Source organism: Natrix helvetica (assembly GCF_964273705.1).
Source record: "Natrix helvetica genome assembly, chromosome: 2".
Classification (NCBI taxonomy): domain Eukaryota; kingdom Metazoa; phylum Chordata; class Lepidosauria; order Squamata; family Natricidae; genus Natrix; species Natrix helvetica.
The window spans coordinates 252,508,631-252,535,253 of NC_138552.1; the positions used below are offsets into that span (position 1 = coordinate 252,508,631).

At 39.7% G+C, this 26,623-nt stretch overlaps 1 protein-coding gene and 1 long non-coding RNA gene across 8 annotated transcripts in view; one reads left to right on the top strand and one right to left on the bottom strand.

Moving 5' to 3' along the window:
* Window positions 1-26,623, top strand: part of LOC309387852 — a 36,308-nt gene that overhangs the window by 3,367 nt on the left and 6,318 nt on the right. Inside the window, exon 2 of the long non-coding RNA XR_014174675.1 lies at window positions 21,197-21,292. This is a non-coding gene — a long non-coding RNA (uncharacterized lncRNA). The remainder of the gene's footprint in view (window positions 1-21,196; window positions 21,293-26,623) is intronic.
* Window positions 3,656-26,623, bottom strand: part of KLC4 (kinesin light chain 4) — a 59,296-nt gene continuing 36,328 nt past the window's right edge. For 4 of the 7 annotated variants that reach the window (XM_081944744.1, XM_081944746.1, XM_081944745.1 and 1 more), the window contains 4 exons: window positions 22,534-22,692; window positions 7,505-7,629; window positions 6,678-6,735; window positions 3,656-4,523 (listed from right to left, as the gene is read on the bottom strand). In XM_081944744.1, the coding sequence (XP_081800870.1) occupies window positions 4,446-4,523; window positions 6,678-6,735; window positions 7,505-7,629; window positions 22,534-22,692 (420 nt within the window). In that variant the 3' untranslated portion in view covers window positions 3,656-4,445. Of the gene's footprint in view, window positions 4,524-6,677; window positions 6,736-7,504; window positions 7,630-12,411; window positions 18,209-18,233; window positions 18,584-22,533; window positions 22,693-26,623 lie in introns of those variants that run through there. The other 3 variants (XM_081944747.1, XM_081944749.1, XM_081944748.1) reach the window with 3 other exon arrangements.

Genomic DNA, 26,623 nt, shown 5'->3' on the forward strand with positions numbered 1-26,623 from the left:
CACGGCCGGGTGGATTGAACTTCGGGCCTTCCGCCGGTGGTTCTTGTTTCGGTCAGTGTGGCAAGTCGTGGTTCCGATCGAAGCCTCCCAGGGCAAAGGGGTCTCCTAGGGCTGGAGCGATAGAAAGAGTCGACCCAGAAGGGCAGCCGTGTTAGTTTGTTGACCTACGAAGAATTTAAGGAATTAACTGGAACGCGTGTGTTCTAGATTTCTTTGGATAACAGGTGTTTTCAAGTAAGCATAGTATCGAAACTGTAGATATAGAACTTTATAGACTATAAAGTTCAGGGAAGAAGAGCAATGTGGGATTTTTAAAAAAATAGATAATCTGGTATAATTCCCCGAAGGTACTTTTTGGTACTTCAAAACAAGCAGTAAAATCAAATGGATCTGTAGTCTATAATAGGACTTTGGCCACCAAAATTTCACCCCTATCTTACAAAAATGTTAATAACTGCTTAGATTTTGGTGCTTTCCATATTCTCTATTTTATTGTAAAGGGATAAAAATTCAGTTGATACACCTGATCGGGATCTAATTGTTAAATAGTAATGCCTACCTCATTTTTTATTTGGTTGTAGGGACTTTTCTTAATCACAACTCTGCAAGACCTGTCTCAATAGTACTCTTGGGCAGTAGGCAAGGCCCAAAGTTCTGGCAGAAACCATGACTGTAATTTGTGTTAGCCACTTCATAAAACTCAAAATGAATCACGGCCACATTTTAAAATTGGTTAACCAATTTAACCTATGTCTGGATTGTCTGTAGAGATTCTCAGTCATCCAGGTCATGGTTGTCCCAAAGGTGCTTTTTTCAGGAGGCAACTGGACTTTGTTTTTTCTTTGAAGACTTTCACTTCTCATTCAGCTCAGAGCTGAAGAAGCTTCTTGGATGAGAAGTGAAATATCTTCAAAGAAAAACCAGAAAGTCCAGTTGCCTCCTGAAAAAAAGCACCTTTGGGATGATATGTCTGGATTGCAAGAATTCAGTTAACTGCTACTGTACATAGCACAAAGCAATAGAGCAGTGATGGCGAACCTATGGCACGCGGAGCCATTTGTTTTAAGCATTCCGAAGGCTTCAGGGACCGTCCGGAGGCTTCCCTGAAGCCTTCGGAGTGCTTAAAACGACCCTCCGAGCAAACCAGAAGTCACTTCCGGTTTGCTCGGAGGGTGGTTTTAAGCATTCTAAAGGCTTCAGGGAAGCCTCCTGACGGTCCCTGAAGCCTCCGGAGTGCTTAAAACGACCCTCCGAGCAAACCGGAAGTCACTTCCGGTTTGCTCGGAGGGTGGTTTTAAGCGCTCCGAAGGCGTCAGGGAAGCCTCCGGATGGTCCCTGAAGCCTCCGGAGGGCCTCCGGGGGGGCGGGGGAGGCTCTTTTCGCCCTCCCCAGGCTCCTATAAAGCCTCTGGAGCCTGGGGAGGGCGAAAAAAGCATGTAAAATGGGGGGGGTCGTGCGTTGTGTGCACATGCGCACTGGGGGGTCGCGCGTTGCATTATGGGTGCAGCACGCCCGCACACGACCCCCCTGCACTCCCCCCACTTGTGGCACGCGAGCCAAAAATGGTTCGCCATTGCTGCAATAGGGAAAACCCTAACTCACTGCTGCGCCCTACTAGTTATTTATACTTTTATGATTTAGATAAGCTAGCTTTAGCCAGGGTGAGGTTATTTTTATATTCAACAGTATGAAATCACAGGGGCACGTTCTTTAGCTAGTGTTAGCCTTCATATGCATGAAGTTCTTCCCAAGAAGTTAAGATGCTGTAATACCGTATATCATGGTCTTTTGTAATTGACAGATGGAAAGTTTGTCAATGTACAAATTTTCTAAGTGCGGGCCAAGTTCTTTTGATATGGCACCTAAATCAATAACTACTAGGACCATTGCAGTTGATGTATGTCATTGATTTTCAACTTCGATTTTCAGATGCTTTGTGATCTTTTCCAATTCTTTGTCTTCTATTCTATTCCTTGGTATTGCTACATCAACTACACACCCTCTTTTCAACAATTAAATCTGGCGTTATATACCAAGATTAATCAGTTTGTATTTAGAAGTTCCACAGATTTTTAATCTGCTCATTTTGACAAGTTTTTCAACTCTGCCTTCCAAATTATTCATTAGTAGCAGATAATTTTTATAGCTGTATCCGTGAATCATTTCGGCAACAGTTATGTCGTTTATAATATTTGTGCAATCTTCTTCCACTAGCTGAGTGTATGACTACTATTTCTTCTGCTTCTTTGAACAATCTACATTTTGAATCATTTGATGATTTTTAAGTTTTGGCTTTGATTGCATTAGTTCAAATAGCTGGCCCTTGAGCAGCCAAAATCAAGGTGCCTTTTTTTGAAGTAATGTTTCAGTTGTGATTGTTTTAACTTCATCAATTTCCCCTTTGATTTTTTGTAGAAATAGAAATATGTTTTTCCTTGCCAGCAATTTATTCATATTTTTATTACGTTATTTCATTATTTATGTTTTGTTTCCTGCACATTTAGTAAGTTCCAATTTTTAACTTACATCAGTGCTTGTTCTTAAGTGTTTTTATATAATCAACCAGTGCATGCATTTCTTCAACAGTTTGACTTGAAGTAAACCCTTACCTCCAGTTCTGCATGGAAAGTATAATCTATCAAATCACTGCAGAGATATAATGCATAGTGAATAGTCATTTGCTTTCTTGTTTTTCAGTCCAAATTATCCAACTCTGCTTGTGTGCAATTAATAATTCCAGCAGAGTATCATATCCAGATATGACCCAGGTATTAATGACACTAGTGCTTCCACCATTCACTTTTGCTTTAGCAATTTTCTTACTCTTTGGATGTATTGTTTGCTAATCACATTTTTAATTTGTCCATCCTTGATGTTATCCTACTGTAGAAAGCCCTAAAGAGGCTTTAAAATGATGGCTCCTGATAGCTTGTCCATTTGGCATTTAAATTCTATTACTATTCATGTTTTACCCTGGTTTATTGCACATATCTCTACAACAAATTCCGCTGCTATATCCGTGCTAAAAATTTTTATAGTATTTGTCAATGACCATATTTCAATTTCTGGTTTTTCCATAAAGCTTCAGTTTATCATTATTATTATATATGCAAAAATATGAAATCATGGCTTCTCATTCTTTAACTGATGCTCACTTTCATTTGCACTTAGTTCTTCCCCAGGACCTAAGGTACTCTCTTGGTGTAATATATACACGGAGTAGCCTTTTGTAATTGATAGATAGAAATTTTGTGAATGCAGAGTTATTATTACGGCTGGTCACAGTTATATGTGTTATTATTATCATTCGATTTTTATCTTATCTTTTAAATATGCATTTTGGTCAAATCAAGGCAATAAACATGCCTCATAATCCTGCATCCTGTTTTCCCCACAACATTCCTAAGAGATGGGTTGTACTGAGAGTGTGACTGGCCAAAAGTCACCCTCTCATATAGGTATAATTATGACTTGTGTTCAACAATGCAATGTTTGTTCTTGCTCTTCTCCTTAAGAAAATGGTAAAGTGCCCCCACTTTTTCTGCTACAATTATGACCGTTTTTGTGTGCTCTTTCTCTTGTTCTTTGTCATAGCTGTTATTCAGTGAAGATACAAATCCAAGACAAATGAAATGAATTGGAAACATTTGGCAAGTTTGTTTCTTGTGATCATTTCTTGTGATCATTTTATTAAATTAAAACAACAATCAGAAGTGAATCAAGGGTAACGTATGTCCATTGTTCATTTGAAGACAGACACCACTAATGAGTCAAAATGCAGACAGGCTTGTAGAAAGGAGAGTGAACATGTACTTAACCTCTGTAGAATCTACATGCCTCTTCATACTTCGACTTTATCCCTTACACAAAGTAATTTCCCACAAAACTGAACAGGCCAACTTCCTGCCTGCTTCAGAAATTCAGGAGCAACTATTTTGATTTGGAAAGGTTTTCATCATAAAAGACGGTAGGATGAAGATAAGGGTCGTTAGAGTGCAAACATAAATTCAACTAAATCCTATCAAAGTCAAGCCTAGAGGTAGGCACTGAAGGAATAAGTCAGGCATTAGAATCCAGCTGGAGATATACTTCTCCCAGCAGTACTGTGTAGTGGAAATGTAGCTCTTCTTAAGGGAGAGCTATGTCTTTGGACTTCAGAGAGCCAATACTTACAATATGTAAGAGCTCTTGGAGCGCACACTGTGCAATCATCAAAATACAACTTGGAAAGTGCATTCAGCCAGGGTGCAAAGTCCATGATAAATTACTGAAGAGAGCTTCCTTATCTCATCTGGCAGTGGCTCCACATTAGTTAGCGCCATCCAGGGTGAGAGCTCTGTCAACACATAGCTACTCATCAACATGAGAAAATGTGAGGAGGTTGCAACTGAAATCTCCAAATAATAAGTGAAGCAGGTAATATCTGAGATGGCAACAGGGTAGACTCAGTTAGAGGTGTGAGAGGAAAGATCCACACTGCTTGCACTGAAGCCTCTACTCTCCGCTCGAAGATGTTGAGAACCCTGAAAAACAAATTTTTATGAATTTGAATCTGCCAATCTGCATAGGCCTGTCTCCCAGTGTGTGCTGGATGCACTACATCAGTGGTGGGCAACCTTTTTTTTTTCAACTGAGCCAAATCTCGCCAAAACCACAATTGAAATTTATTTTGAGAGCCACATTTTTAAAACCGAAAATACATAGGATGGTACACTGTTTTTAGTTTCAATAAACTCTGGCATTTGAAGCACGCAAGTCTTAAAGCTGTCAAGTTACAAGATCCTTGCATCCCTAACCCTTTAGGAAAAAAACCCCAAGGGGTCTTCAAACCTGACAGCTTGAAGACTTGTGGACTTCAACTCCCAGAATTCTGAGAATTGAAGTCCACCAAGGGCATCAATCATATTAGCCCAGGGATCTGCAAAATTGGCTCTTAAGACTGGTGGACTTCAACTCCCAGAATTCAACAGCCAACTTTGCAGACCTCTGTGTTAGCCCAAAGCCTGGCGCTGGGCGGGCCTTGCTCCCCCATTGGTGGAGCCCCAGGAAGCGAGGAGGGAGAAAAAGAGACGGAGGCCAAGGAGCTTCTCCCCCCCCCCCCCCGCAAAAATCTTATCAGGGAGCCGGCGTGATCGGCTAATTTGCTACTGCCTGCCCGGCTCCCCGGTTAGATTTTTGCTGGGAGGAGGCGGGGGGAAGCTCCTTAGCCTCTGTTTCTTTTTCTGCCTCCTCGCTTCTCGTCCCCACCCAACTTCCGGATCCTCCCTAATCATTGTGGGTCGAAAAAAGGGAAAGGGGCGCTTGTTTTGAAGTGCCCGAGAGGAGGGAGGGGAGCGGGCGCCCGGCACACAGAAGAGCCGCATTAAAATGTGTAAAGAAGCTCGCGAGCCGCGGCTTGCCGACCACTGCACTACATCATTAAAAATGACCTAGTGCATGCTCAGATTTATATCCAGAAAGAAGTATATTAGACTGTAAATCCTGTATTTCACAAACATGGTAAAGGAGGGGAAAATTCTTGCTTCACAATGTCATATCATCCCAAATCATCACTCATCTAATACAACATAATCCTAGGTGGCTATCAGCAGTAAAAACAATTTTAAAAAATGGTAGGAAAAAACAAACCGAAAGCCTCCCAGTGTCTCCAACCACAACGCATTTCCACATATCCACAAGGCATGTTTCTGGGTCCAGCCTCACACATTTGGAGAAAAACCCAAGTCTTTAAGGTTTTTCAAAAAGCTGGGCAAGTAGGAGTGGTCCGTTAGATCAGGGGTCTCCAACCTTGGCAACTTTAAGACTTATGGACTTCAACTCCCAGAATTTCTAAGCCAGCAAAGCAGCAAAACTGGGTGAGGAATCTGGGAGTTGAAATCCACAAGTCGTAAAGTTGGCAAGGTTGGAGACCCCTGCGTTAGATCTCAGGAGAAGGGGTTCCAAAGGACAGGGATGGCTATAAGAAGGCACATTGAACTAGATCCCCCCCGACATGGCAATATTTAAGGGAAAGGACCCGGAGCACAGCTACTCTAGTGGGAGATAGTCTTGCAAATAATTTGGTCTTGTATCATTCAGGGCTTTAAAAATTATGATCAGCAACCTGAATTGCACTGTAAAGAAATAGCCAGGATTTAACATCCACGAAGCAACATTTCTGAATGTTCTTCAAGAGCAGCCCCACGTAAGCCATGTTGCAATAAACCAAAAAGGATTTGAAAAGATTTGAACAAAAGATATGAATCTTTGAGACGTTGCTTTCTCCTCTTTCCCTGTCTTATGCATTCCCTATCTTCGTTCCCTGTGTTTTATTTTACGTATTCCTCTAGCATTATGCCATATCCTTTCATAATCCAGAATACAACAGCGCTTTTGTGGAGGAGAATGGCAGTTTTTCAAGCTACTATGATTATCATCTCAGAAACAATCACTTGGAAATTTGTCCACAAATTCACTCATTTTGTAATTGTATCTGGAAAAGGGGAGCATCAAAACAAATTATATGAAGAAATGAAATACGAAGAAATGTTCACAACTAAAAACCACATCCAGCCCTTAACTGAACATGTCTCCCTTTTATATCCATTTTCTTCCCTATTCCTTCTCACTCTGGGGTTAGCAGGACAATAATGCAGAAAGTATTCATTGTTAGGAAATAAGACAAACGATGCTCTTACCTGGAAAGTATCCTCACTGGATTTATTCAGGTAGTTCAACGAAACAGCTCGTTTCATGCTAATAAAGTAGGGAGAAAGAAATTATTTTTATTGTGCTATCTCCAGATTTACTTTTACTTTGATCCAGATTAATAATAAATAAGCAAAAAATCAAAACTTCTGTTTTAGTGAAAGGGAAAAAAAACAAGAGAATATTCAAGATTATGTGTTTAAAGCTGAAAGTGGATTTCTTGTTTGTATCAATAAAAATTTGGAATTGTATCTTTATTAATACTTGAAATGAATGAATATATGATGATTTTAAAAGCTAGCATCATCTTCTCAGAAAAGACTTAGAGAAATAGGATCTTCTTAATAGACATGCTGGGATAATCATAATGGTGGAAGTATTGTAATTTAATCCATCTAAAGAATATTAAGATTGAAAAAGGTACCTTAATGGCAAATGGGAACTAAGAATGGTGATGCCATTTTTCTATAGAATGGTATCACCATTGTAAAAAAAAAACATTGGATCTATGTGGTTCATAGTCTCATCATGTCATGTCTTTAAGCAAGGACACATTGAGAAGTCTCAGAAATGTGCCTTTGCTTAATAAATCTAAAACATTCTAGTACAGCATAAAAGTTAAAGCACTGCAATCAGCCTTTCATCCATTATGACATAGGGCATCTAGAATTGTTAGATTATGTGTTACACAAATACATTAAGTAGAAACTAAAATTGTTTTTATTGCCAATTAAAGATGAGTTATGCAGTCTATGGTAAGGAAAGGGGCAGGTCTGACAGGCAACAGATACATATGAACCCAAGAAGTGCCTCCTACTTAGTACTACGTGGCTCTAATGGGCCATTCCCTTGAAGTTTCTTGACCAGAATTTCACTGCTTCTTCTTAGCACATCTCGAATCTTTCCTAGCGAACCAGTGCGTTGAAGAGCACCAGTACCATCCTGGAAAGGAAGATAAAAATATGACAAGAGATGGTGGATGAAGCCTTCGTATTCCAGAATATAGAGTTCCAAGTTAGACTGTATTAATAGCAATATACTGATAGTTTTGCCATTTAAAAAAATAGGAAGCAATCCTAACAAACAAATACAGGTATACACCTCAGTTTTTATTAAACTCTAAATTAGTTTATACACTAAAGCTTGATTATACCAGGTGTTTAAGTAGGAAATGCACTTTTCAGTGCTTTCTCATAAAAAGTCCTTCCACTTAAAGCCAATGGAGAAAGCAAGCAACCCTGTTTTTCTCCTTTTTTCTTTGTGTTGAAATTTTCTTCTTTTTGAGGACAATATTTTTTTAAAATGTGATTTCTTCCAATAACCTGAAACATAATTAGCTAAAGATTTTCTCCCTTGACTCTACTGGATGGATAATGTGGTCTTCAGATTTGCATACCACATACCGGTAATACTGGGATGCTCTAAAGAGACCTTCCTCCCACATACATCGATAGGGGAGTAATATGTTTATATGCTTCTATTAATATAAATATATTCTGGGGGAAGGGGAAATGGAGATAACTTTAAAGTCAGTCAAGAAATTTATGTTTATATATGCATGTGCATATGAGTTTTCTGAAAGTAAAAACCAGGTCACAAAAATTTAAGGCTATCTATACTGCTATGTGAGATTAAATTTGTATCTCTCCAGAAATATGATTTTCAATCACCCAGATTCCTAGTAAGATGCTATAGCCAGCAAGTTTTAACTGAAACCAAACAGGTGTAATCTAGGTATCTATAAATCTGTGGAGATTCTCAGTCATCCAGGTCATGGTCCCAAAGGTGCTTTTTCAGGAGGCAACTGGACTTCTGCTTTTTCTTTGAAGACATGTCACTTCGCATCCAAGAAGCTTCTTCAGCTCTGACTGGATGGTGGGGAATGGAAGGATTTATATTCCTTGCAGATAGCTGGTCATTTGCATTCTTAAAGAGTCATTGAGGCCACTTGGAGGTTTATCTGTGTCCCCAGGGACGCATGAGTAGTGCAAATGGGTGTGGAGCCTTCTTGGCTGCAGAAAGTTTTCTGCCCTGTGTCCCTTCATTGTTGAAGACAGGCGCAGGCTCTCTTGGCTTGGATGAGAAATGAAATATCTTTAAAGAAAAAACAAGGAAGTCCAGTTGCCTCCTGAAAAAGCACCTTTGGGACTAGGTCTCTGTATTCTTCTCATTGGTTACAACTACTACTGTGAGAATGTAATTTAAAAAGAAAAAGCAATCTGGAAAGCTCTTATCTGCTCCAAGTTATTCAAAAAACTATTTCAATTATTAGTTTGTTTTTCTGGCATCTAATGGTTGATACAAAATATGTCAACACTTCATACAAAAGGAATAAGCTGTCTTTAGTGGGTTTTTTCAAAGGGATTTACCAGAGAATAAGGCTGTCAATGGCTATGAGTCATTATGTTGTATATTACGATCATTGAGTAACATTAGTTGCTAGGGAACACCATCAAGAGGAAGCAGTTGGGCTCATGCCCCAAATCTTTCTTAGTATTAGATAACCAGGAATGTTAAGAAATAGGATGCAAGACTAGATTTTGTCAGTTCCAACACGGTTTTCACTTTATATTACTTTTCTACATTTTCTACAATATTTTACATTACTTTTCGATACCATATATTATATATTTTGTTTGACTTTTTTCTGTGGTTTCATGAAGGTTGAACGTAAATCTTGTAGTGGAAAAGACAGAAAGTATTCTAGATTTTTAGATCTAGTAATTAGATTTCCAACTGAGAGAAGATGAAGTTTCTATTCTTTCCCAAAAGATTCCTTACACCTCATGTCAAGAGTGAGCAGCGATCTCATTTCTGTGAATACCAATCTGTACAGTGTATGGATTTCTCCTCTGCGTCTATGAGGTTTCTAGTCCCATTTGATTTTTAATTAAAATTACAAGAGTTAAAAGATGCAAAACATGGGCTTTCAGCTATAACTTTATTTCCAGGAATGCCTCTGAACACATAGATAGGTTCTTTTTTTCAAGACAGTAAAAAAATCACAGTATGCATAAGTCCACTCCAGACAAAAACAAAATGTAAACTGTGTGATAAGAAGCATGGAAGCCAAGATAAGAGAGAAGGGGAGCACATTCACTTTCTAGCTTTTTCTAGATAGATAGTTGTGGCAGACAGACTTTGTGAAAACTCAAATACAAAGGACACATGCTTTCAAAATGATGTGTGCCCATCAGCCCTATACGACAGTCCACTTCTGCGTTGTGGAGAGAACTTGTCTTGTTTAATTCCAAGATTGCATCCTTATTAAGCTAAATCAACCACATCTTCCAAGTCCTGAAGTGAAAACAGTAAGACTTCTCAATATAAAAACCCCTGTTTAGAATGAAAAAATTCTTCTGTAATCTCTCTCCTTCCAGAATACCAGAGGAAGCGAAATGCTTCTAAAACATGTTTCTCTCTTTTGAATTTTAAAAAGTAAACATGCCACATCAGTCCTATTCTTGGTGTTTATCTTGATTACACAGAAGGCTAACGGGCTGGAGATAGACTCAGGTCACTATTCTTTTCCAGTTAGCTTTTTAAACTCTGTGTTCTCAGTGTGGGAAAAACATAAATTCATAGTCATGAGCTGAAACGTTGGAGAATCATGCTATATTATAGATTAATGTAAGAGATCATTGATTTCACATAATCTTTTTTGAGTTCTTTGATTCTAGAACTCATGCCCATGTCATACTTTGATATGAGTCAAGCATAATAAATGCTAAGAGTTGTAGTTCAACGTCTAAAAGGCCAGCAATTCCCTGTGTGCTTTGCAGTATACAATGCAAGAGTTAATACATTATACAGCTGGGGGCAATTTCAGTGTGAAGGCCATTTGGACTCCAGTAGGCTTACATGAGGATGATGGGGCATCAATAATAATCTATTCTTTAAGAGGTTTTTTTTATCCCACCTTTGCTACGTTTATAAGTAACTCAAGATGGTAAAACATAACTAATACTCCTCCTCCTCTGTTCCCCACAAGAACTCAGTGAGGTGAGTTGAGCTGAGAGACACTGGTCCAAAGTCACCCAGATGGCTTTTGTGCCTAAGGCAGGACTAGAACTCAGTTTCCTGCTTTCTATCCTAGTGCTTTAATCACTAGGCCAGACTGGCTCTCGTGGTAATTATTGCCCAGAATATTGGAATCTTTTCAATTTGATACACTGTTGCAACCTATGATTATTCTAATAGTCCAGAATGTGGGAAAAGCACCAAGTTACAAATGACTGCTGTTCTGGTAGGAATATACACTAATGGAACCTAGTTGCTTGGCTCATGTTGGATCCTGATGGAATTGCAGCAGCAGCTGTGAATAGGCTTAAACTAATCTGTGCAGTTACCCATTCAAATCAGAAGCTCTTGAGAGAGATGAGATTGGCTAGGTCACATATGTCTAAATATGTGAACCCAGTCCATGGTTTATTCAGCCAAGCAAGGTTTAGCACAGTGTAAAAACTTGGCCATGGAATTCACAGTGTGATCTACCGTATTTAATCTGGTTGTTTCATTTAAAAAGGCATCCCAATACTTGAGCTTTTGAAGCACATGCCACTTAACAAATATCAGTTGTGCAGAATTATTATTTGTGCTTGGAGAGGTGTTACATGAAGAAAATACCATTACAGATATTCCATCCAGTTTATATGCTACCAAATGCATTCAATACAAAATAATTCTTCATGGCTAAATGTTGATGCTTTGATGAAGCAACGATGTAGCTGTATAATTAATCATAACTAAGCTGCATGGTTTAGATGAGGTCTTTATTCTTCAACAATTTATTGCATTGAAAGATTTCAAATATTTTTTGTATGCCACCCAGAACCACGAGCAATGGATGGCTATGTAAATTGTACAACTAAATTTCTACATTTTGAGCAGATTCAGTATTTCACATCAACTATGCATCTCTTAAAAATATGTTTTATATTTTTATATCCCAGATGTGACATGTGAAACAAAAAATGGAGTTGTGAAAACCCTTCTGAAAATATTGGTTTGTTTCTGTTGAATTAATGTGGATAGGAATAGGTATTCTACAATATTTAGGAAAATGTTCTATAGCAGAGGTATCAAACTGGTGGCCCGCGGGTCGGATGCATCACACACAGGCCATGCCTACCCCAGCTCCAGAAAGGAAAAACATGATACATCACGATACGTCATGTGATGCAATCGAGTTTAACACCCGTGTTCTACAGAGATGAGCAGTAGCTTTAGAGGACAAAGCCTGAGTACTGTATAGCTTTTAATGACTCTAGTGTCAAAATACTGTTTTTTGAATGCTCTCCATTGTTTGGAATGCAAAGGAGCATCATAAGAGGGGGGGAAAAATGCTAGGAAAATTAATTCTACACAACAATGTGTTCATATGAGCTCTGTGAATCAAGGTACATTTTAAGGGTATCTTTACCTTTTTATCTGCCATGGAATTTTTTTTGTTTTTGCTGTTGTATGCATACAGATCTAAAGAACCAATTTCGCATAATGATTAAGGAACCAGGCTAGGTTGAGTTCTAGTTCTGCCTTAGGCACAAAGGCAGCTGGGTGACCTTGGGTCAGTCTCTCTGTTTTGGAAGGAGGCAAACCACTGCTGAAAACCTTGCCAAGCCCATGTAGTCACCAGGAGTCAAAAACTGACCTGAATCCTTAAAAAATATATACAAAGACTAATCAAATGGACCAGATAATGAAAGGCTAGAGGAGACAAAAAAATTAGGATTCCCTTTTATTTTGGCTGATTTCATCCTCTGCAGTTGAAATACCGTAGATGGTGTTCTTAATATACCAGCATGACAATACAGTTGGTACATATCTAGACATAAACATTTTGGCAAGTAGGACTCTCAAGGAAAAAGCAAGATGTTTTACTGCATGGGAAAAATGCTTTATTCAGAATAAGAGACTTCTGAAACCTTGCCCCACTCCCTTAATAAAATTAACCTAGGTGTTGCTTTCACAGGAAAGCTACTTGTTTTGAGATAAGACTGTGAAGAAAGTCATGGAAAATAGCATCTGTGTTTTGATCTTTTCAACTTGTTTCCAACACTAATCATCATACAAAGATTACATATGTGATCTTAGGTAGTGATGTGTTGATAAAAATTCAAGTGGTTTTTTGAATCATATTTTTAGCAACTGCAATGATCCATCTAAAGTAATCATGGATGTAAAGGCAACAAAATTGTATAGCTATTTATATTCCTAAAATAAGATGTAGATCACTTCTAAAACACACTGATCGATTAAAAGTGGTCAGTTCACACAAAATACAGGTGGTAGTCCTCGACCTATGACCACAATTGAACCCACAATTTTTTTGTTAAGTGAGAATTTGTTAAGTGAATTTTGCCCCATTTTACCACCATTCTTGCCACAATTGTTAAGTGAATCATTGCAGTTGTTAAGTTAGTAACCTGGTTGTTAAGTGAATCTGGCTTCCCCATTGACTTTGTTTGTCAATGGTTGCAAAAAGTAATCACATGCTCAAGACACAGTATGTATATACTTATAATGGTCATAAGTATGAACCAGTTGCCAAGCATCCGAATTTTGATCACATGATCGTGGGGATGCTACAAAGGTTGTAGCTGTGAAAAGTGGTCATAAGTCACTTTTTCCAGTTTTTTTCCATTGTAACTTTGAACAGTCACTAAATGAACTATTGTAAGACGAGGACTACCTGTAATTCAAGGACAACCTTCCCAACTTCGTATTCTTCTGATGCGTTACTACATATTCCAAATCCATCAAAATAGCCAAATAAGATAGTGATTATAATAGTACATTCCATGAAGGAGCCATACCAAAGAAGGCTCAGTTGTGGTAAGTGACTGCAAATGTTTGACCAATTCCTTTCCTTGCTTGATACCATTAGATAAATGCTTAAAATTTCTCTCGTACAATTAGGTGATTGCTTGAAATTTATTTCAACAGACTCCTACAATCAACCTTAACAGTTATATTAGTTCTACTGGTGACTGCTATTGTTACCATTTAATAAATATGACTATGCATACAGATATACATCATACAAACCAGTTGCACTATTCCTTTTAGAGTAAGCAACTTCATTTAGATAGCAGAAAAGAAGTAAGAAATAGGATGCCAAAGTAAAAATTAGAAAATTAAACAATTCAAATTTGTTTATACAACCAGCATCCCACTATGCTTTTCCATATTGTTCTATCCTTGCAAACAGTCCTTGCTTCTATGACATCAATAACCAATTCCTGCACTGCTTTTTATTCATTTAAATTCTCAGCTCTCTCTCTTTCAGGATCTCAGATCTCAGATCATACTTGAAGCTTGGTGGCGCTTAAAAAAATTAACAACTCCATACAATCACTAATTCCTTGGACTACCTCCCCTTTTTCTTGGCCCACTTCCTTCCCATATTTGATTTGTAACTCAATACTCATTCTCCACATGAACTACTGAACTATCTCAACATACTATTTTCATACTGGTTGCTCACTCTTGAGAAAGTGAATCCACATCCCTTCACATTCATTGACTTTTCTTGTTTTACAGCAGACATCTTGTACAGCTGTTTCCACTATAGTCAACTCATAGGTTTCTCCAGGATACCTAACTCACTTCCACATAATGAAGTGGGCAGAAGTACATTGTTATACACAATGGTTTTTGCTCCTTTCAGCAAACCTTCATTCCTTGAAACAAACTACACTCTTATCTACTACTCTTCTAAATGTATTTACATGTCTTAAAATTTCTCCACTTATTTTTCCAGCTTAATAACAAGTATAACAAAGTGTAAAAGTTCATCTACATGCTTTAGTTTTCCACCACTTATGTTTAACTTGACTGTTACACATCTCAGGTTTGTAGAAAGCTGCACTTTACATTTTAGAAGGAATTAGACATTTTGCAAGAAAAAGATGCATCTGGCTTTTACATACAAATCTCTTAATTATAAAAATTAAGTGTACAGTTGTAGTTTTACATAATTTCCCAATTATAAATGTATTTTAATTACACAGCTAGGAGAAAATAAACATTAGCCTGCGCATTATTGCTAAGATTTGGTTTGCTGTGGGAAGAAGCAGAACAAGAAATTTGGGGATACAATATAATCAACTTCCCGATTCTGATACCCTCCAAATGTATTGGATATAAACTTCCACAAGCTGCAGCAAGCAGAATCACAGATTACCTAAGTATCTGGGAACTCAAAGTCCAACATATCTGAACTTTAGGAAGGCAAGATGGATATCTAGAAAAAGACGTGATTTATGTTGTTGTCTCTTGAAGGGCTGTTTAGCAGCATTTTCTCCTAGAAAACTAGAATTCCAGACCCTAAAAACTTTCTTCACAGACACAACTTTCAAAAGACACATCTTTTTAAACTTTCTGTGTTTCCTTTCAGTTTAGAGAGTTATTAAAATTTAAGCTACTCTATATAAACAATGACTTTCTTCTAAGGGAGTTTCATCTCTGCACCACTGCCATACAAAGCATTCATATTTTAAATACAAACACACATGCACACCTGTTTTCTAATTTTCTAGTGAACCAAAAAGGAAAACACCCAGATGATTTGTAGTGTATACTAATGTAAATAATTGTGTTTGATGAAAATAAATTGGTTTAAAAAAAAACAAAGACAGCATATGGAAAAGAGGCACAAGGAAGCAAAGGTTCAGGTCCTTCTGCCTTTAATCAGCGGTAAATGAGTTCACAGCGACAAGGAAAGTACCATGTAGGTCTCAAAGGCAGAGAGCAGAACACAGAATTTCAGCCCCTTCTAGACAGTGCAATAAAAAGACTTGCAGAGAGGCCATCGCAACACAGACAGTCGAGCCGGAATGAGGAGAGCTGGTTGTATTTTATGAGGAAGATGCAAGAGCAGCATGTGGGTTCACCTCCGGGGGCTTCTTCCTTGAATCCTCAGACACCTTTCCTTTTTGGGCAAGGCAGAATCATAGCAGCCAATGAAAGTGGGGGAGGATTTTTAGTAACAGATCACAAAGATTGCCCACCTCAGCCATAGGGCAAGAGAGAAGCTGTCCTGATTCAGGTATACTTGAACATTCTTTCCTGAAGGACATAGTCAAAAGCAAAGGTTTCATCACAGCTCCACAAAACTTCCCAAAGGAGTTGCATAAAATTTTTTTCAAATTGCCCTGGGGCAAAACTGAGTACAACCCTCCTGGGTTGAATGAATGGTCTGGTTTGTTGCTCCTCCAGCAGAAGGCAGGCGTGGGTACTTCAAAAAGCCACACAAAATCATCATGCCATACTTTTATTATTCAGTTCCATTTTCCAGCACTCACAGCTTCAAAAACTTTCTCTTATCTAACGCCTAGCCTAATTTGTAAACTCAGCTAATCTTTTCTTACTTTCAGAAACCAGCTGTATTCACAACGATACTAATCTACATTAACCCCCTCCCCGTCACATGCATACAGCCTAAAACTATGGTATGATCAGCAGATAGGCTGAAAAAAAAAGTCTTCCCTCACATATGCTTGCCCTGGTGATGGATTAAAGCATCAGGCTATCCCTCAGAAATGAAACCCCACCCCCATATTTAGCACCAGTGTAAATAATTAAAAAAAACCTCACTATCTTAGAAACTAGATTCATAGCCTAAAAATGTTAACATCCACTATTCTCTGGGTGAAAGAAAAGGCTTCTTTCAATATATCCCCAGATATTTAAAATGGTTGCTTTCCTATTTTGCTATATAGAACATGTCACTACTTTGTTCTGATTAGAATATCATTGGGGTTTTTTTTCTCCCTTTCTCAACAATTTTAGATCAATGCATCCTGTTTGTATTTTGGAGTCATATCTCCACTCTATAAAAATATTACAGCCTAATTCCTGAGGGAATCAGCCTTTTTTTCCTGCCCAGAACCCCTGTCTTAGCTCACTCTATGGCAACATGCTCATTCAAGGACAACTTCTACCAGGGTGATAATCCCAGACATCTGGGAAACGGGAAACAGAATTAAATGTAGTTGATTTATTTGTAAGAAAATACAAACAGGAAGGCACTGTCTACTGAAAATCCATTTCTACCTTTCTTCGTCTGTAAAATTCCTCCAGGGCTCAATCTCAGTGGGACAACCTATTCCCACTTTAAAACGTCTGCCTTCTATTGTCTCTTCTTCTTGCATGCAAGATTCCTTGCTCATCATTCTCTTACAAGATGTGCAAATTGCTACTTTCTTTTCTGCTCACTTGACATGCTTCTAAATAAGCAGCAGCTATAGTGCTACATTACCATTTAACCCACCAATCTTCTATGACGTATGCTTGCTTTGTGGCATTTGGCTGGGACCACACGCAATGCATTGTTAAAAATTTACATTAATGAAAATTAATTTGAAGATGAAACTCCATCAACTATCCCACCCCTCTTGCTCTGTGGGCAGAACAGTAAGGAAAAAGTGACTGGCCATCTTTTTCAGCAATTGCTATTCCTACTATGAGAAAGGAACTGTGGGAGAAAAAATATTCCCAAGGTTGTAATATTAGAGAAGCCTTTTCTTATGAAATGCTAGCATTCTGGTGTCACAGGCAAAGCAAGTGCAGACTGGGATTAATCAGTCAAAGACTTAATGTTAGCTCTCTGAATGCCACTGTCTGCTATTGTTGCCTTTCCATTTCTAATGCCTTTGTTTCTCTTATTTTCATTTCTGTGAAAGCAAGATTTTAGAGCAGGCACAGCACAAGCTTTTGTCTCTTAATCTTTTCACATCCTGAAGTTAAAGGGCCTCAGATACTAGAGAATACCGATGAACTATTTATTATCTTTCTTTATGGGTCTCTGGACTTAAATACTGCTTCAGGTAGAAACCAGGCTTGTACAATAGCAGCAGTGGGCATTCAAACCATTTTACCATCAATTAAGAGCATGATTTATTCAGCCCATGTATCCTTATCTACAATTTAAAGATGGGATGGGGAGGAGATATTAGGGTATTTGTTTCTATCTCTTAATTCTGTACTTTGTGCCATGGAAGCAAGAGGAAGAAAAGGAAAGCAGCATAAAAGATCAGGAAGGGGCATATTGTTCAAATGAAGGCAGCAAAATGGGAAGGCAAGTTATAGGAAAATGGGCAAATGTGAATCTAGTGTCCCCAGAGTAGGGAACAAGGTCACTCTCAAACATCAACCTCTTCCCCCCTGGTTAAGGTACAGGAAAGAGAACAAAGGAAGCCACAGAGAATCCTGGAAAAGTCCTGTTTGGCAGACAAAGGAAGTGGGGAGAGGCCACCTCGTAGAGTTTCTTCCTGTTCTCTTGCTGATTGATGCTGTAGTAGAGCCGTGTGCAGCCAGTTGAATATTCTTCTGCTGTGTTCCTTGGTGCTGACTTTGGATGGAAGGTTGGTTTGGGACGGGTGTGGAGTCCTTGACGAGGAAAGCAGGAACAGTGGAAGGAGGGGAATTGGTTTGGAAGAAAAAGTCGAAAGAAGCTGCACAAGCATCCAGATGATTGTGTTGGAAGGGAGGGGGGAGAAGTCTCAGGAGGCATTTAAGCCTAGTGCACAGAGAGGAGAAAGACACAATGTACAAGGCCACGGTGAGGATGCATAGTATCCTGAAGAGTGACAGCGAGGGAATAGTGCTATATGTTAACAGTATAGACAAGGAGGTCAAAGAATTATGGAGGGGTAGAAAGTCGTATAGAAGATCTTAACAGAGGATTTACAAATTCCTTTAACTAATGTGAGAAATGCCTTGAAAATTTCAAAACACAAACTTTGTTTAGTCATGCTTTTGGGTAGAAGCACCACTATTTGACCAGCACAATTTTGGGTAAGAGTTAGATCTATTTAATTACAAGGTCCAATGCACAGCATGGCCATGTAAGGGAAGGCTCCATCTATTCCATGGTCCCACTGCTTCAACCAATCTAATATAGTGTGGAAGAGGTAGAAGAGAAAAGAAAGAAAATTAGTGGCAAACAATGAAAGGATAAAATGTATTTCTCAGAAAAGAACCCATCTCTACAATCTCAGCAACTAAAATGGATAATTTGGCATAGGGAAAAAATGTATTCAAGTAAGAAAAAGAAACCAGGCATACTCTACACAAGCAGCATTATGAAAAAGCATGATGCTGCTTCAGACAACAAAAATTATACCAAAACTGGTAGAATTAGACTTTCAAATGCCAGGAAGAGAAAAATTAAGCAAGGAATGAAAAGAAAATCTCTCCACACCAGCAGCCTGAAAGAGTCCTATATAGTCTTGATGCATGTGTAGCGTATGCCTTAAGTTAGTTCTCAAAAATAATACAATCTAGACTGAGGTCACCTTAAAATGCTAGTGAAATATGAGTTGGATGGCTTCCCATATTCAAATAAGAATACAGCACAGGAGAAGAATGTTAATTAACATTTTCCCTTGGAATGATTCCTAAATAAAAATAATTTTCCAAAGCAGTTATTGGGAGACAATTATTTCCCAATGCTGCAGTCCCAATCCAAGATCTGGAGAAACAACTGTTTCCTAACATTTTAATTCAAATATACATGAAAACTGGAAAAATGCAGTGCATGAAAAGCAGATTATTAACATAAATGTTTAATGGGTTTAATGGTTAAGGTCACAGAATTTATTTGTTTCCCTCTTTTATGTTCTGCTTATTATATGGGAAGATATTTTTTAACAACATAAATAGAACCTTTCTCCTAGCCACAGTGGGCCAATTTGTAGGTTGTGAGACTTGCTTTTTTCTTCCTGAAAGAGCATCCTACTCCCAAACAAAACAGGAAAAAAACACCCTCCAACAGTAAGTATTCATTAGCAAAATGAAGCTGGAGATGGTAAATTGGCAGTAATACATAACAGCTTGCTTCTTGGCAAATGGCAACTTCATTAAGCATAATAGGATCTTTCATGGGTAAACTGTCAGAATAGGGCAAGGGGAGCTATTTGCATACATGAATATAGGCCAAGGGTTGGTAGGATTCAATAGTTTTAGCTGGGGACTTTTAAAATCTGAGAGTATCAATGAAATTTGAACCAGCTGGGAAAAGAGAATAAGATGCCAATATAAGAGCTTCATAAGTAGATTTAACTGTACAGGGAACAGACAGGACAAACAAGTGAGAGATTAAGATTAAATTCAAATCTACAGCCTGAGGTTCAAGCTAATGTCTTTATACTTTAAATATCATGGGCTTATGGGAAAAGTAAGTCAGGATTTAAGAATTCCTATAATTAAAACGGTACTGAGCTGTAATGAGAGAGAGCCATTTGTCCACGCTGACTCATGACCACACTATAATTTTTGCTGGTGCTGAACATTCTGGGAAATACTCAATTTACTGGGGGCAATGCTATAGGATCTCAGCATTTTGCTATTCCAGCTAAAAGTGTGATTACAGGAAATGCATTTTAGGGGTGACTGGAAAGAGTGAGAAAGATTTCTTTGGGGCAATTTTCTCATCTCTGTGAAGAATCTTGACAAGCTTTAAAAAAAACAGGTTTTTTAAACAGGGTTTGAAAATAATTGGATTAGAGGCAGATCCATGGCAGATACATAGAAGGAACTTTTTTAATTCCTCATGAAGACTTGGGAGAGTCTGGAACAGTTTAAACTCATATTTGTGCATCGTATGGATAAGATAGCAGGTCGTTTTTAGATGTTGCAGGCCATAATATAGCATAGATAACTCTCATATTGCTGTTACCTTTTCATATGAGGGAATGTTCTAGCATATCCATAGCCTTATCATCCTTTGAGCTCAATCTAAACAAGAAGCTTTGAAATAAGGATTCCTGGAACAAGGGTATAGCCTCTGTAGTATATAAAGTGGCCAAGAACATGGGATGTAGTATGGGCACTACATCAATTGAAGAGGAAATTATCTGAAATTACTTGCTTTTTTTATTAGGGATATCTACCCTGAATCCTAAAAAAAGCAAACTATATAAGATGGATGCAGATAATCCTTCTTTACTCAAGCATAGAATAACTAAGATGAATGACACTAATTAAAGCAGATAAGGGACACTAATCAAAGATTCAAGAAATGAAACATTTAAAAGAAGAGAGTAGTTCAAAACTGTTATCTATACATTATATGTAAATTGTATATTTTGTGTATATCTTGGGGCAAATAAAATACTGGTTTTTCAGTTGGAAGATAACTACTAATAGCTATGGCTTTGTCAGTACTTATTTATATTGTCATGTACTTCCTATTTATTTATTTTATTTATCAAATTTAGAAACCACTCTTTTCTTCACACTTTTATCGGAAAAATGAAAGAAGAAAATATTATATACTTGCATTTAAATATTTTTCAAAGATCTTAGAATAAGGGAAAACTAAAACTGGTTCATTCATCTGGGTAATATATATCATTTAGGTTTTCAGTCTAATTGGAAAGTACCCTTTATGAAGGAAGCAAAAGATAAATCCTTAGGGTCTGGAATGTCACATATTGCTGTTTGGCATAATTCTAAGAGGCTCAGGTATTCTTTATAGCAAGTTTTTAAAATGTGTTTCTGCTAGGTACAATCCACAATCAAGACTGCAAGACACCTAGATGCTGATTGGCTGTCATGGCAATTTGCTTATGATAGATGGGGAATGGAGAAGCACATGCAGGTAAGGGATCAGTAGAGTAGAGGGTGAAGAGTTAAGGAGAAATCAAGCAAGTGTTTGTTAGTATGACCAAAGAACAGAAACAAGGGATGGCCCCTTACCACCATCCCTCCCAAAATTATTTGAGACCAAATTATTTGCTGCTCAATCTATTTTAGAATAAAACCTAGAAAAAACATATCACAGGTGGTAACATGTGGTTTATGCCTACTCTTTCCTCCCAAATCAGGTTTTTGGTTCCAAAATGTTAATCAAAACACCCATCTCTGAATTTGAAGGGTTGAACAGACTTGGGGGGGGGGGGGGAGAGAAAAGTAGTAAACAAATTTAGTTATTTTTTTCATCCGAAACCTAGATTTATACAGATTGATTTTTTCCCAATCAAAATCTGGCTTCCTCATTTATGAACTCGGTGGAATGTTACAACACTGGAAGTGAGTCAATTATTTTTCAAGGACTGAAAACTTTATTGAAATTCTGAGCCAGCTCTATAATAGTCTTCCTTACTCAGTTTTGCAACATTTTGCTGTAATGAAAGAAGCTAATCATCACATTAAAAAGGACAGCAAAGAAAGGTAAAGGAGAGTGACATCTACTTTAGCAACTGTTCTCCTGTAACAAATGCAGAAAAGTGTTTCTCCATGTGTATAACTTATGTATCAATGAGTATATGAATAAGATACAGGTAGCCGTTTACTATTTTGAAAAAAATAAATTTTCACCCATTCATTCCACCCCTTCACAATACCCTTCAACCATTCATGCATACATCTACAGACACTTCTGTCCCTACCCTTGTACTAATTTCCTAAAGTATCACCCTATCTGTAATCCAGGTCATGCTATAAGTACTTCCTCAGACATTAAAATGATCTCTATCACTTCTTTCACTTTCCCTCCCCATTCCCTACTGTGAAACCATAGCACAGAAGATCAAAGTGCCTAAGATTAGTTGCTTTTTGTTCTTTCATTGTCATCATCATCTTCTAAATATTCAGCACTTCTGAATTATTGGGGGGGGGGGGGGAAACACAGAGAAACTATACAGGACTTTTTCTGATTCTACCTAAGTGACAATAAGAGGAATGGGCAGAGATCATGCAGAAGAATGAATGAAGGTGGGCATGCCAAGACAGGCTATCAGCTCCCTGAGATGCCAGGGGGAAGCACAGAATTCAGGGAGTTACTGCCCCCTGCCTCTTTTGGCTGGATTAGGTGGCTCTTGATGGTGGACTTGTACTTACCCCATTCCATTCCACGCCCATACTCACTTCCTCATTACCATCTGTGGTATTCTCATATTTGATGCTGCCCCCCAGGCTGTCTCGGCTCCTCCTCCTCTCAGAGCCATCGCCCTCTTTGAGAATTTCCACCACTTTAGTCTGGTTAATGGGGTCAATACCCTGCAAAGGGGGGAAAAAACAATAAGAAAGCAATAATACTCTGGACATGATTTTGACAAGAAAACAAAGAATATTTTCTGAGAGTTTCGAGAGAAAAAAGAGAGCCAATTTGGAAAGAAGCCAAGCCAGCTGGGTTTGACTGTGACTGGTCACTTTTTCTTAGTGCGAGGGGGGAGGCAATGGCAAATGACTTCTAAAAAACTTTGCCAAGAAAACTACAGGGACTTGTCCAGGCAGTCTCTGAAAATCACATCTGAATGAATGGAAGAAGAAGAAAAAGAGAGAGAACATCCAGTTATCTGCACTTGTGTATGCTACTTTAATCTTGTTCTAACATTTTCTTTTTTAAAGTTGTCATTTAAAGTTGTCATTACTTACTGTTATGTCCAAAACTGAGAAATAAGAATAGCTTCTAAAAAAGAGATACTGGAAAACATGGTTTAAAATTAAGTTGTTTCCTGGCTTGTTTTGGAAGTCGTTAACAGTTATTATGATGTTAATTGATGTTTCTTTTCCCATGTAGAAAAAAAAATGAAGCTAAAAGAAAGGGGCAGTTTTTGGTTATATTTGAAACTTGTACATATCGGGGCTTAATAAGTCTATCTGTGCTCTTAGCCTATTTAATCCATTAAGACATGAACACAATGTGTGGAAATTGTTGTAATCATTTCGGTATGTAGAAAGTTTCTTAAAATAGAGTTTGTTTTGAAAAAACAAAAATCAGAAAAATCATAATATTAAGAATTCCAATTCAGAAAATCTCCCTTGGAATACATAGAAATCAACTGACATCCTGGAAATATAGGAAATGACCATCAAGAAGAAGAGTAGGCAGTATCTAACCAGCTGCAGAATAACATTACAACATCATTGAGGCTCTTCATCTGATATCCACTAGAGCAGCGATGGCGAACCTTTTTTGGCTCGAGTGCCACAAGTGGGGGGAGCGCAGGGGGGTCGTGTGCGGGTGTGCCGCACCCATAATGCAATGCGTGACCCCCCCAGTGCGCATGCGCGCACAACAGGCACACCCCCCCCCATTTTTACATGCTTTTTTCGCCCTCCCCAGGCTCCAGAGGCTTTATAGGAGCCTGGGGAGGGTGAAAAGAGCCTCCCCTGCCTCCCCCGGATGCTTCAGGGATTGTCCGGAGGTTTCCCTGAAGCCTTCGGAACACTTAAAACGACCCTCCGAGCAAACCGGAAGTGACTTCCGGTTTGCTCGGAGGGTCGTTTTAAGCGTTCCGAAGGCTTCAGGGACTGTTCGGAGGGTTCCCTGACGCCTTCGGAGCGCTTCAAACGACCCTCCAAGCAAACCGGAAGTCACTTCCGGTTTGCTCGGAGGGTCGTTTTAAGCGTTCCGAAGGCTTCAGGGACTGTTCGGAGGCTTCCCTGACGCCTTCGGAGCGCTTCAAACGACCCTTCAAGCAAACCGGAAGTGACTTCGTTTGCTCGGAGGGTTGTTTTAAGCGTTCCGAAGGCTTCAGGGACCGTCCGGAGGCTTCCCTGATGCCTTTGGAGTGCTCAAAACGACCCTGTTTGCTTGTTTTAAGTGCCCCAAAGGCGTCAGGGAAGCCTCTGGACAGTCCCTGAAGCCTTCGGAACGCTTAAAACGACCCTCCGAGCAAACTGGAATTCACTTCCGGTTAGCTCGGAGGGTCGTTTTAATCGTTCCGAAGGCTTCAGGGAAGCCTCTGGACGGTCCCTGAAGCCTCCGGAGGGCCTCGGGGGGGGGGGCTCTTTTCGCCTTCCCCAGGCTCCTATAAAGCCTCTGGAGCCTGGGGAGGGTGAAAAATGGCTTTTAAAAACGGTGAACTTGCTGACAGGGCAGTGCCTCGCGTGCCCTGACAAATGGCTCCGCGTGCCACCTGTGGCACGCGTGCCATAGGTTCGCCATCACTGCAATAGAGAGATGTCTTATTTTGATGAGCTAAGGACCTTATTTTGAGGTTCTTAATTGTTTTTGCAGTTTTTAGCTTTATGAAAGTTAGAAGATTCCCTATTTTGTAGTGTTTTATGCTATTCTTATTTTACATTTTATTCCTATTTATTATAAATTGCTCAAAGTTTGGAGACAAGGGTGGAAAACAGAGAAAGAAGGCTTCTCTCAATGTTAGTTACACCAGTTAGCAAGCTATATTTTTGCCAGCTGGCTTCTTTCAAACTATTTATTTTATTTATTTATTTTACTGTGCTTCTAGACCGCCCCCTCTCCCAAAAGGGACTCGGGGCGGTGTACAGTCCATGCAAAGAATATATCGAAATACAATAAATAGTACAGTCCATGCAAAGAATATATCGAAATACAATAAATAGAAGAATTAAATATGTACAGTTAAATATGGAGGAGGTTTAAAATAGAATTAAAAGAACTGTACAGTTAGCCAGTATATATAAATATAATTTTAAAACCCCTAAGACACACACAAATTAAATTAAAAACAATACCCCTAAAATAACCAGTTAATAGTACGTTTACCAGGAGGAACAGTTGTAATTATGCCAGGCCCGCTAATCGGAACAGGTGAGTCTTCAATTTTTGCCGGAAGGAGCGGAGGTCAGTAGTGGTTCTGATGTCGGGGGGGAGGTCATTCCAGAGGGTTGGGCCCATCACAGAGAAGGCCCTACTCCTTGGTGTCGCCCGCTGGCATTGCCTAGTGGACGGCACCAGGAGAAGCCCCTCCCTGTGTGAGCGAATTGGCCGCAGGGATGTATGTGGGAGGATGCGATCCCGCAAATAACTAGGTCCTGTGCCATGGAGCGCTTTAAAGATGGTAATCAGGACCTTGAAACGTACCCGAAAAACCACAGGTAGCCAGTGCAGCTCGCGCAGGAGAGGTGTTATGTGGGAGTACCTAGTACTCCCCATCACAGCCCGTGCGGCTGCGTTCTGGACTAACTGCAGTCTCCGGGCGCGTCCCAAGGGCAGCCCCATGTAGAGAGCGTTGCAGTAGTCCAGGCGGGACGTCACCAGCGCATGAGTGACCGTGCGTAGGGCATCCCGGTCCAGTAGGGGGCGCAATTGGCACACCAGGCGAACCTGGTGGAACGCCCCCCTTGCCACGGCTGCCACATGGTCATCCATTGACAGCCGGGCATCAAGGAGGACGCCCAAATTGCGCGCCCGTTCCACAGGGGGCAGTTGTTCGCCCGGAAAGGGAGCGGCTAATAAATCCAAACTTATTATTATTATTATTATTATTATTATGGCCAGCGATGGAATCAGCTGGCTGAACCGAGGTGCCGGTAGCCACAGCCACTCAGTCTTGGAGGGGTTGAGTTTGAGTCTGTTGTCCCCCATCCAGACCCCGACGGCTTCCAAACACCGGGACATCACTTCGACAGCCTCGTTGGGGTGGTTTGGGGTTGAAATGTACAGCTGAGTATCATCAGCGTACAGGTGGTACTCAACCCCAAAACCACGGATGATCTCGCCCAGCGGCTTCACATATGTGTTGAACAGGAGAGGCGAGGGGACCGACCCCTGTGGCACCCCACAAGTGAGTGGCCTCAGGGTCGACCTCTGCCCCCCCGTCAACACACATTGCTTCCGGTCGGAGAGGTAGGAGCCGAACCACCGCAAAACGGTACCTCCGACTCCCATCCCCTCCAACCGGTGCAATAGGATACCATGGTCGATGGTATCAAAAGCCGCCGAGAGGTCTAATAGGACCAGGATAGAGGAACAACCTCTATCTCTGGCCCTCCAGAGATCATCAACCAACGCGACCAAGGCTGTCTCCGTGCTGTGCCCGGGTCGGAAGCCGGACTGGCGTGAGTCTAGATAATCGGATTCGTCAAGGTGTCGTGGAAACTGCTGCGCCACCACATTCTCAACAACCTTTGCTAGAAAGGGAAGGTTGGAGACTGGACGATAATTAGCTAGCTCCGATGGGTCGAGTGAAGGCCTCTTAAGTAAGGGCCTCACCACCGC